This window comes from Chaetura pelagica, unplaced genomic scaffold (assembly GCF_000747805.2).
Source record: "Chaetura pelagica isolate M959 unplaced genomic scaffold, ChaPel_1.0 scaffold128, whole genome shotgun sequence".
NCBI lineage: Eukaryota > Metazoa > Chordata > Aves > Apodiformes > Apodidae > Chaetura > Chaetura pelagica.
Genome location: NW_009954302.1, coordinates 459569 through 470978, shown reverse-complemented (window position 1 = coordinate 470978; position 11410 = coordinate 459569). Strand labels below are relative to the sequence as shown.

The window sequence follows — 11410 nt, the reverse complement described above, 5'->3', positions numbered from 1 at the left end:
CTGTGCAGCATTCTGCTGTGCAGGAGTCTTGTGGTCTGAGCACAGGCTGGTGTTGAGCAGCTTTCTGTTAGCCAGCAACCTGACTTCCCTGTGCTCCTCACTAGCTTGGCTTGTGTGTCTTCTGTGAATTGTATTTCAGATCCAGGGAGGAAAACACCACAGATGTGTTTGGACAGTTGATATGAAGTACTGGAAAAGGAATGACAAATGGAGTGTTCCACTGGGGTTTATAGTGTTTGTTTTTCATCTGATATTTTTAGCTCTGAGTAATGGTGGGCAGTGTATGAGAAAGGCAGATCATAAAGCCTTTTTAGATGAGGCACTGCTCCATAGGGAACTAGATAATCATACTTTTGTAGCAACTGTTATGCCAAGCCTGATCAAATCCTTCCAGTAGTTAAAGCAGTTGCTCATTTTTAGGTATGAATGTTTGTTTTATTTTAGGGCATGCTATGACTGGCTTCAGGCTCCCCATCACTACTTTTAGAAAACTAAATGTTTGGTTTGGACTGTGGGAGAAATTCCCCTCGAATAAACTGTGTCTCTCTTGGAGGAGAAGCACATTCTGTAGCTGTCAAGCAAGCACAGTCAACTACAGAAGATATTTCAGCTTTTCCCCAGTAAAAAAACTCTGTGCACTAAGACTTTCTCCAGAGTATCTCTCAGTACTTTCTCTGCGGAACAAAAGTACCAAAAGCTCTAAAAGGAGCACACAAACTCTACAAGAGGAAGAGGAGGACGAAGATGAAGAGGAAGACTATTTGGAAGATGAATATGAAAATGACCCCAACATAGTAAAAGATTATAAGGATCTTGAAAAAGTTGTGCAGTCTCTTCGATATGATGTGGTCATTAAAGCTGGTCTAGACATTGCAAGAAAGTAAGTATGGAAGAAACAATCTGTTGATTGTGTCATGCACCTAAAATTTGAGTTTTGATACCATTTTATTGCTCAAATGACTCTGATTTTTTTTTTTTTTGGTGTAGCTGTTTTGACTGTCTCAAAAGATGTTTTGGATGTATGTATGGGTGTTCTTTGTTTCCCCTTACTTCCCTTGAAACAGCCTTTTTTCTGCTTTTCTCTGTCTGCAATATGTCTTGAGATTGCTGAGGAGGCATTTTCTATCAGTCACCTGAAGAAAGTGCAAAATATTGTACTAAGTAATACAAAAAAGATTAATTTGAGATCAAGGGAGTAAAATAATAGGCTGCTTAATGGCTGTAGAAAGAGGCAATGCTGAGTAGAAACCTGACGTGCTAGGGCAACCAGGTAAATGTGCAGTCTGTAAATATAGGACAATGTTTGATCTCATGCAAACTACAGAAGCCTTATATTGCAATCTTGTTAGAAGAGAATATTAGTGTAATAATTAGTATAACCTGATAACTTGAATATTGTTAGGCTGACTGGTGCAGGAAAGGGGACATTATTCATAGTCAGGAGACTGTTCTTTAGAAACAGCTTTTTATTGTTTGCACCTGTGGCACAGAGCAACTATCATCTATTATTTCATTTAATATCTATGAAAGGCTTTTTCTTTACTTCCAGTTGAAGTCTGTCTTGACCTTAAATAGAGGTATCCTTTATGTGCAAATTAAGAGTTGTGGAAATGTGCCTGTCACGTGGGTGGTGTTCTTGTGTATCTGCAAAGAAACAATTGCATTTGTTCTGCTGCACCCTGTAAATGCAATAAAACCTTGTTTTTTCTCAGTAAAGTAGAAGATGCATTCTACAATAATGAACTCAGGCTGAATGGAGAAAAACTATGGAAGAAAAGTAGAACTGTAAGACTTTTTAAAATTTCCATCTTTTAATCCAGTACAAGAAAATAACTGAGGCATGACCTCTTCTTCACCTTCCTTTTATTTGGGTCAGAAGAGCTAACCACTAAATGGCTCTGCAAAGGTGAATGAGTAGCATTGCTAACACCACTGCCAGCTTTGTGTGTGTGTGTGTGTGTGTGATTCCCTGGGTAAGACATTCTTCCCTGAGGCAGACTTTGTGGTTTTTAGAAGGTAAAATCTAAGGCTGCAATTCAGGAGGAGGCAGATGGTAGAAAGGACAGAACTTTCTAAGGTGCTGAAGGAAGTGATGATAGATGAGAGGCTAGTGGAGTAGGAATGATTAAATCTTGAGATACTGGTGGAGCAGGCACATGATTAAAGGAGAAAGATTGATGATAGAAAGGGATTGAAACTGGAGTAGCTCAGGAAGGGTTATTGGATCTATAGAAGAGCACACAGGAACACAGTTAGGGGAGGAGCCTGGAGGGCTGCAGGCCATACTGGTTCCTAACAGAGCTCACCAGAATGGTAACAAACATACTTCTGCCCTCCCTTTGTGCCAGAGTGATCCTAGGTGGTGGTTACTGTCATTAAAAGGCAGTAAGAAGGGAGGTTTTAATTCCTTATCTCCTAAAATTAAGGCTAGTTTTTTTATTTTCTCTTTTGAAAGGAACATGAGCAGTTGGCCAGCACTTTGTTTTTTTTTAAAGCACTTCAAATGTTTTTAAAGAAAGGAGGGAAAACTTTGCATTTTGCTGTTTTGTTTTTTTTTTTTGTCTGTGTTGATACAAAAAGATTGGCATCCTTCAGGAAAAAAAAAAAAAAATCAAAATAGATGACACCTTTTTCACAGTTTGGTGTCAGTTGTAGAACAGGGTCTTGGCAGAGAAGTGTACTGAGACATTTAATTGCTTATTGCCAGGGCTTCCCTAGAAGAATCTGTAATGGGTCCAGTATTGCCTGCCTTTCTTCTGTCCTGTGAGGTGAGAATATTGAATGGAAAGGAGCAAGATTAAGATTGGACATAGACTTTGGGGCTTTCTTTTCCCCAGGGAATGTTTATAATCACTCATCTTTTTGTTTCCAGGTGAAAATTGGTGACACGCTGGATCTGATAGTTGGTGAAGACAAAGAGACAGGAACTGCTGTGGTTATGCGGGTAGTCTTAAAAAAAGCATCTAACAAAACTGAGAGTGAAAAATACAAAGTGATTTTGAGACGTTGGAAAAGCTTAAAAGTGCCCAAACAGGATGTACTTAAGTAACAAGGGGTTGCATGTGGCAGCATAAGGTCTTTTGCAGAAGAGTCTCTTTGTTGTTCAATATGAATTTTGGTTAAACAAAATTGACAGTACCCTTTTTTAAGGGTTTGTGTTGGAATGTGATCTCCCTCTGCTGTGTACATCAATATTCATGCAACAAGCCTGTCACTGTTTGCTGTTGGTTTTGTTTCATGGTAGTGTGGGATGAAAGATCCAGGCAATTTCCTTCCAGAAGTTATATATAATGAACCAATAAAGACTAACTTGATCAGTGGTTAATTGCTGCCTAGTCTTGTTAATCAGAAAAGTTACCTTAAAACTGACATTACAGCATGCCAGGACTGCTTTCTTGGTTTTCTACCTAGGTTCATGAAATAGGTAATAGGGATGAAAAGCCCATTTATGTAAAGTTGCTTCCTGTTTAATTATTGGATTGATCTTAGTTAAGGGTCCCAACTCTGTGCTTACATACACTGCTGCTACACCAAGAAAGCAAACGACACTGGTTGCAGCTCCCTTTTCTGAGCAGGGAACCTTCATGGGATCAGAGAATGAGTTATGGCAGATTCTCTGCTCCCATGGAGAAGCAGATCAGTGGGGAGACGTGTAGCTCTGCTGATTTTTACCATTTCAGTAGCTGTGCAGAGGAAAACGAAATCTCGGGTTTGTCGCGTATTCGGTTTCAGGTGGCATTTAAGGGAGTGTGTCATACTTGGTGGTGTGAAGGTCTGAGCAAAGGTCAGACCAGGCTGTGATGGAAAGCTCGTGTCTGTGTTGCTACAGGAAAACACTGTCTCTGAGGACAGGTGCCTCAGGAGTCACCACTGGTAATGTTGAATGCATGCTTCTCCCAACCCCAGCAGTTTGTTGATTGAACTGTGGCACAGCTGGAATTTTTACTGTGTTTCCTCATGTTCAGGCAGCCACATCCAGTTGTATGTCTACAGAAAAACTGGCCAGTAGGAGTGGGTAGCTACTGTTCACTCAGTTCATGGTCTGTTCCCTGCCTAATCTGATGAGTGCAGAGGGAAGAAGATAGCCCAGAACAGGCTGCTGGAGCTTACTCTGGGACTCTTTCCCTTGGGTAAACTTCAGGAATGCTCTGGGGCTTGGGGATAGCCAAGGTACAGACACAAAGAAATTAACTTTCTGAAAGGGTTCGTTCTGCCTAAGATAAAACCAAGAGCAACAAAAAGAGCCAACACTTGCCTGGCATCCAAGATGAGCAGGGAAGCTGCATCCCTGAAAGCCATTGACGTAAGAGCACAAGCAGGGTAATTTATTGAGTTGGACAATATAAATACAACATTACACCAAAACCTTAGATGTGAGTGTCTAAAAAGCCTACTGGGAAGTAAAGTAGACAAGAGGTTGTAATGAAGACCTAGCTCTCTTCTGGTGACAACTGAGAGACTTTTTGCCAAGGCCTGTAGTGACAGAACAAGGGCCAAGGATTTTACTCTGAAAGAGGGTCGAGTTGTTTAGCTTGGATATAAGGAAGAAATGAGGGTGATAAGACACTGGAACAGATTTCTCAGAGAAGCTGTGGATTCTTCATTCCTGGAAGTGTTCAAGGCTGGGTCAGGTGGCACTCTGAGCAACCTGATCTAGTGGGAGGTGTCTGTGATCACTGCGGGGAGGTTGGACTAGATGACCTTTAATGGTCTCTTCCAACCCAAACCATTTTATGATTCTGTGCCTGCCATCAAAAAACAGCTCTTCACTAGTGTCCAGGCAAAGGTGGCAACAGCTTTCTTAGGTTGCAAGTGTTGATCCACTAGTGGAATCAGCAAGGTAAAGGGACAGAGAGACGCAGGCTTCCCAAGGAGCCTTGTGATGGGAGACAGTCTCTGCAGTCAGGATTGAACTAGTTGGGAGAGAGAACTGCACCTGTTGGCTTCAGAAAAAAAAGCTTCAGTCACAGGCAGGGTGATCTCAGAGGAAAACTGTAAGGGAAGGTAAGTGGCTGTTCTGCTTGGCTACACATAGCTGTCTAGAGAAGCTGCCGTGGTGCTCAGACCCCTTTACTGGGGCCTTGCAGTGCTGGGTGCTTGTTCCTGCAGCTGTTGCACATGTGGGCAGGGAGCTAAAGCAAGGCAAGGCCTCCTTAATGGCTGAGGTGATGCCAGGCAGGCCAGTCAGCTGCCTTCTAGGTGTTGTGTGGTTTCTCTAAAGGCACAGCAGAGCAGGACAGTGTCCTTCAGCAGCTGTGCCCACCCACTGCAGTGGCACACGTGGGCAGAGGGGAGCACAGGGGCTGCATGGGGGCCACACAGATCTGGGTACTGCTAGAGATGAAAATAACTGGGTTTCCAGCACTCGAATATTCAATTCACACACAGACAAGCGTGTCGAGGAGGCCCTGGGGTTTTCTTCTTGGAAAAAGATAGGAAGCAAGAGAGACAGGGGAAAGCATTACATGACATAAAGACACACTCATAGGTTTTACACAAGGGATCAAATCTCCAGGGATGTGATCCTATCGCGGGACTTATTCTTACCCGACAGGTAGCTCAGGATTTTCTTTCCACAGGGAATGTTTTTAGGCCTTGCCTAACACACCCTGCCTCATGAGCTAACTGAAGTGGTACCTTCCCAAAAATGTCAGGATTAAAGGAGTGTTCGGCCTCCCAGGGAAGTGAGCACCAACACACATCACTACAAAATGCCTCTGGAAACAATGACAGTTGTTTTGCCATAATTACATTTATGAAGGAAATTGGGAATGATTACTTGACATTTGCGTGTGTGTGGGGATAATGATGAGCTGATCTTCCTCCAGTCTTAAGCAATCACAATTTATTTTTTTTCCAGCTATTAACATAAATTCTAATGTGACTGGACACACAGTGAATTTTTTTTGCCTCTTTTTTGACTGGGAAATCACATTTTTTAAGAAGAAGGAAAACCTGGTTAAAATAACCCCAAACAACAGGTTTATTCCATTCATATTTGCCTTTGGTGGAGGGAGACAGGGTAGAACTAGGAAAAGAACATGTCATATTCTCTAGAACAGTGTTACTTCCCTTCTATTACAGCTCTTCCCTTCCTGTGAGGATGAAAGTTCTTTCAGAACTGTTAAGGAAAGAAAAATGCTCCATGGGGACAACAGCCCCATCCTGGAACAGATCAGAAGATGGAGTGAGCAGGTCAGCCTATGTCAGGCTTTCCTGGCCACTAACTAGAAAAGATGGCATCTAGAAAATGACACAAATGAAAAGGAAAATGCTGGATACAAATAATACAGTGTAAGGGCTCATCTCCTGCCAGTCTGATTAAGGTATGAGAGAAGTGTTGTGGATATGATGGAGTTTTGATTTCCCTGGGAGTCGCCTGCTTCCAGCACTGGGACTGGCCAACCCAGGGCAGCTCCTTCAGCCAGTGCTCTGCTGCAGGAGAGAAGACCTCTCAAAACAGGGTTTCTGTCAGCTGTGGGAAAGTGAATAATGAGTATTATCTGTTCTGTGAGAATTCTGTCAGAAATTAAGACTGTCACTGCCAGAAAAAAAAGTAGATGAATTATCTTGGAGGGAGTAAAATGAGGATTTTGAATGCACTGTTACTACTAGAAATTTATCTATCTTGATATTTACTGTGACAAAAAAGTAGGTAGAAAAGAATATTGGAGGGATTTCTTCCTTTTTATGTCTTTCTTAGCAGAGAGAATTAAGAGAGGGAACTAACCCATCACTTCAGCTATTCATATTAAACAACTTCAAACACATTTAGAAGGCTCTTTTCAGAATGTTCCTCGGGAAAAACTCGTAACTGTTGGTGCTGAGTTGCAGGAACAATGGAAAAAAATCTGAAAGTCAAACCAAGGCAGTGAAGAAATGTTGGCAGTGAAAGGGATGGGAATTGTTTGATTTACTCAGACCAGTCATAGGCTTGAACTTGCCACACTTTTTCTCCCATAGATTTTAAGTACAATCAACTAAAATGTTCCTGAGAAGTAAGAACACTTGTCAATTTATGACCCATCCTCAGTACAGGCAAGATTAAGACACTGAATCTTCCAGCTGTTTCATGTTGCAATCAGTGAAACAAAATCTAAATAAAACTAAAACCTGCATATTATTTTCTGCTTTTCTTGGGCTGTAAAATTCACGTTAGCCCCTTCCAGCATGAAATGGGACCTGGTATGCCTTTGTAGAGCACTGAGCACACAATTCTGGTCCTCAATGCTGTAATATCATATAAATATCAAACAATAATTGAAAAGACAAATGACAGATTTTAAAAAAAATATATCTAGGAATAAATTATATGCATTTTTGAAGACAAGAAGAAAGAGTCATGAGCATTTCCTAGCAGATGAAAGACTTTGGTGGCTGTCATGCCTTAGCATCACAAAATGGTTGACTGGAAATAAAAGTTTTTCTCATTTGCTCACTTGTTGCTTCTGTCAGCTGAATAGTTAATAAACTGCTGCACACTTGATCTCCCTTTTGATGTGCTGTTTTACATCTTTTACAGAGCTTCTCAGTAAGTTTTTAATTCGTAGAAAACAGGTAAGACACAAAAAAATAGAGAACTGTGATATATTACCCTGCTTCTTTTAGAAGGCTGTTACAAGCGGCCTATTCAAAGCTTATCTGAAGCTGATATATTTGAACTATAAGAAGTAATGACACGATATTTACTTTAAGAGGGTTTACTGACCTGGTAAGGTGGAAAGTAACATTCATCCATAGGAAGTCAGTGTGTGCATGGCCATGTATGTTCCAAACACTTCAATATCTACCTATCTGCTATTATAGCCTCCTTTTCAAAATGACAAGCTTATTCTTTTAAACAAGAAGTCTGAAAGACAAAAATCTAAATGGCTGCAGCAAACCAGGGTGTTTTCACTTCTGTATTGTCCAACTAGCTAAGGTTACCACAGAGCATAGAATCCAGGAATGGCAGGTTGGAAGGGACCTCAAGGATCATCTGGCCCAAGTTCTCTAAGCACTTCTGACATGAGGTGGCTCAGCTCCCTGTCAAGCTGAGACTTCAAACTGCCCAATGTGGGGGAATCCAGCACTTCCCTGGGAGACTATTCCAATGTCTGACTGTCCTCATGGGGAAACATTTACCTCTTGTGTCACAGTAACAGACTTCATAGGAAAATAATTCCTACTCATAGTCAAGCAATCACCAGACAACATCCCTCTTGTATGAAAATAATATACCTTTAATTTATTTACAAGACTGACGAAGTGGATGAAGTGGCTGTACTTCAGATGCACTGCAAGAGCTTTTCATCAGTGAACTATGTCACTATTCATATGTCTGTATTTTCTTGCTACCAGTTATAAAACATACAATCACACAATCATGAAAGGCTTGTGAAGAGTGAGATAGAAGGAATGTACACAACAATTAGACAGAAGAGAAATAAAACCAATTAAAATAATTCATTACCCACTTTCAGAAACAATTTTAAAAGGTGAAAACTGGATTTTCTCTCCTTAGTAAATAATATAAATGGCCTGATTTGTTGACTTAATGTCTTAACATCTACAGTAAAAGCCAGTAGGTCTCAGATTTGCAGGCTAGCCAGTAACATCTGCCAATTGTACAGAAGTTAAGATCTAATTCTTCTGAGAGCTTCAACAACACTAAGTGGTTAAACAAACATTAAGGTAAGAAAATACAATTCTGTTTCTTACCTTCTGGCCAGCCATTGGCAACAACAAATTAAGCAGCTGTTAAGAATTTCTGTCATTTTACATCTCCCCCAAAAGTGCATGTAAAAAAAACTTCACAGAGGTGCTAGGTAGCAAACAATGGCATGAGAAGTCTTGGTTTATGATACATTCAATTGACTCAATTTATGCACTAAAATGAAAGATAAGATGCAGACATCGTGGTAACGTTCTATATCTTTGGTAAAATGTTTTCATGTTATTATTATAACCATCCTTGCTCTGGTATCCACTTTGTGCATGGTTTGCTATTATTTAAACCAACAGGAAACATTTAATGGATATAATATAACAGCATCAGTGTATTATTTAGTACATTCATGACTTTATTCAAACATTCTTTGAGAATGTTGCTAGTATATGGGGAAAAGGAGCAAATGCTACTATCTGTTAGGGTTTACTCCCAGTTTAACATAATACTTTTACTAGTTCTTCACATTAGGAAAAAAGGTTTTGTTTTGCTTTTAAAAGAAAGGGATCAATAAGACTCTAAGGACAATAAATTCTAAAAATCTGAAGTAAAAATACCAATTATTTTGTACTTTCTTACAAATGCTAAAATAGAAAATTACACTGGAATTGAATTAAATTTTGATACTATGACCCATCTAAGTAAACAACAAAAAAGGACCACAGAGAACATCAGTGATTGTTTCAAGATGTCCCAGTGACAGTCAGGCAGCAATCACTGTCTTGGCTGTCTTAAAGTATCATGTTTGACCCTCACCATTTCTGAGTATCAAAAAAAACCAAACAAACAACAAACAAACAAAAAGAGGAAAACTGATTTTCAAGCAGCCCTCTCCAGTGTTGACTCATACAGCAAATTCACATTGGGTTCTCAGTGGTCTTTGTAACTGAACATAACGCCGAGGCAAACTCGACCGGAGGAACCTAAGTTATACACACACAGTTAACGCCTTCAAACAGCTACTAACTACACTCAAGTCAATTTGGCAAAGTGAGAGGTCACCAGCTCTACACCCGATGGTGCTGCACTGATCAAAGGGTAAGTGACATTAGCACAGCTCCCACCTGGGGACCCTGAAACCCCAGGGTCTGTTCTGCTGCTCAGCCAAGCCATCCTCAGTCACGCCAGCCGTGACACTGGACAACACAAAAGGAACTCACAGGGGCAGGATCAAGCTTGTGGGGTCAGTATAAAAAACCCCCAACATTCACATTGTGTCTCTATTAACGTCTTAATTCTTCTAAAGTTAATTCTTGGTTTTAGGAACAAAACCTGGGTAACAGTCAAAAATGCAAATGGCAGCATTCTGACCCATTCTTTGACACTATCATTGTTTTCAGTTTCTCAGTATCATCAAGAACAAAACAAACGTGAAGCTGCAATTACTGTAGAAGCAAAGTCTAACATTCCAATGATTTCCAAGCAGACGTGGCACTTTCAAATTTAAATTAAGGTCAGATTTCAAACTCCAGATTAACTAACAAAACTGTTTATAAGGGTATAATGAAAAACCGCCCCTGAAGAGCACCATTAAAAAAGAAAAAATAGTTCTTTGTTACTAGAAAGTGATAAAAAAGAAAGATGCAGAAACGGGGAGTGGAGTAACACAGTTTCAAGACACGGACCTGCATGGTCTGAAGATCATGCACCGAGTCATGGATAGCCCAGCTGCTGCTGACTTGTGCTCCTTCCCCAGGTACAACGCAGTAAAAGCCACTTCCCACCTCCCAACACACACACTGACACACAACACACCCAGTGCCCAGCTGCCCGAGATGCTGAGCCCCCTCAGCTCCCGACAGGGCCCTCAGCTTAGACCAAAAGCGTGACAATCCTGACAATAATTTAGTGGTCAAAAGTCTTAAGAGGAACTGCCGGAGCCCGTCACTTTTTTGCTTTCTTGGCTTTTTTCAGTATATCGCACTTTTTCCTGTTGGGCCGCCGGCACCTCTCGTCGATGCTGGGGATACATTCATAATGCCACACCTCTTCCATCTTCTCCACGGGGTAAACTGCCTCCACGTAATGTCGGATCAGTCTCAGCCTGATTGGGTCGAGCTGTTTTTTATTACAAGCACCTGAATGGTTGTACTGCAGTCTGAGGTTCTCCGGAGTGAAGAGCTCAGGGAAGAGTCTCACCAGAAGCCTGGCAGCAAAGTTGCCAACTGAGAGGCTCTGCTGCACGATCTCTCTCACCTCCTTATCAGACAGCAAATACACTGAAGGCACAGGGAAGTCTGGATTAGGAACAACGAGTTCATCAAGTGGTATCTTGCAGAAATCCTTGCTGCTCCTTTCCGGCGGCAGCGGCGGCCCCTCGAATTCCTCTCGAAACCTCTCGGAGTTTATTGCATAGCTGAAGAATTCCCTCCTCTCAGGCCCCGGCACGTGGACCTTGCGTTGCTGCTGGTACGAGCGCCTCTGCTCCGTGTCTCTTCGCCGACACCTCTCGTCAAGCTTCCCAACAAACTCCAACGTCCACACTCTGTCGTTCTTTGCCCTGGGGTACAGTATCTGCACGTAGTGTCGGATTAATTTAATTCTAGTGGGGTCGAGCTGCTTCTTGCCTAAAGACCCACTGCAGTTGTATTGCTTCCGTAAGTTTTCGTGAGTGAACAGTTCAGGAAATAAGAGGACAAGCAATCGAGAGGCAAAGTTGCCTATGGACAGACTGCTTTCGTATATGCTTTTAATCTGTTCTTT

At 41.4% G+C, this 11410-nt stretch overlaps 2 protein-coding genes across 2 annotated transcripts in view; one reads left to right on the top strand and one right to left on the bottom strand.

Annotated features, from left to right (window-relative positions):
- Positions 1-449: 449 nt before the first annotated feature.
- LOC104394283 (chromosome unknown open reading frame, human C6orf203) lies at positions 450-3319 on the top strand. Its single transcript, XM_010003853.1, has 3 exons — positions 450-880; positions 1713-1785; positions 2873-3319. Exons 1-3 carry the CDS (start codon positions 453-455, stop codon positions 3047-3049), a joined length of 678 nt encoding a protein of 225 aa, XP_010002155.1. The 5' UTR covers positions 450-452; the 3' UTR covers positions 3050-3319.
- Positions 3320-10564: 7245 nt separating this feature from the next.
- Positions 10565-11410, bottom strand: part of BEND3 (BEN domain containing 3) — a 7636-nt gene continuing 6790 nt past the window's right edge. Inside the window, 1 exon segment of the mRNA XM_010003852.1 lies at positions 10565-11410. This exon segment is cut by the window's right edge and continues 18 nt beyond it. Coding sequence (XP_010002154.1) covers positions 10592-11410 — 819 coding nt within the window. The 3' untranslated portion in view covers positions 10565-10591.

Bases quoted from the DNA above. Each gene is read 5' to 3' on its own strand.
- LOC104394283 (XM_010003853.1), top strand. From the start codon at position 453: ATGACTGGCTTCAGGCTCCCCATCACTACTTTTAGAAAACTAAATGTT. The intron at 881-1,712 runs GTAAGTATGGAA...GTTTTTTCTCAG, and splicing joins GGTCTAGACATTGCAAGAAA to TAAAGTAGAAGATGCATTCT. The intron at 1,786-2,872 runs GTAAGACTTTTT...TTTTGTTTCCAG, and splicing joins TATGGAAGAAAAGTAGAACT to GTGAAAATTGGTGACACGCT.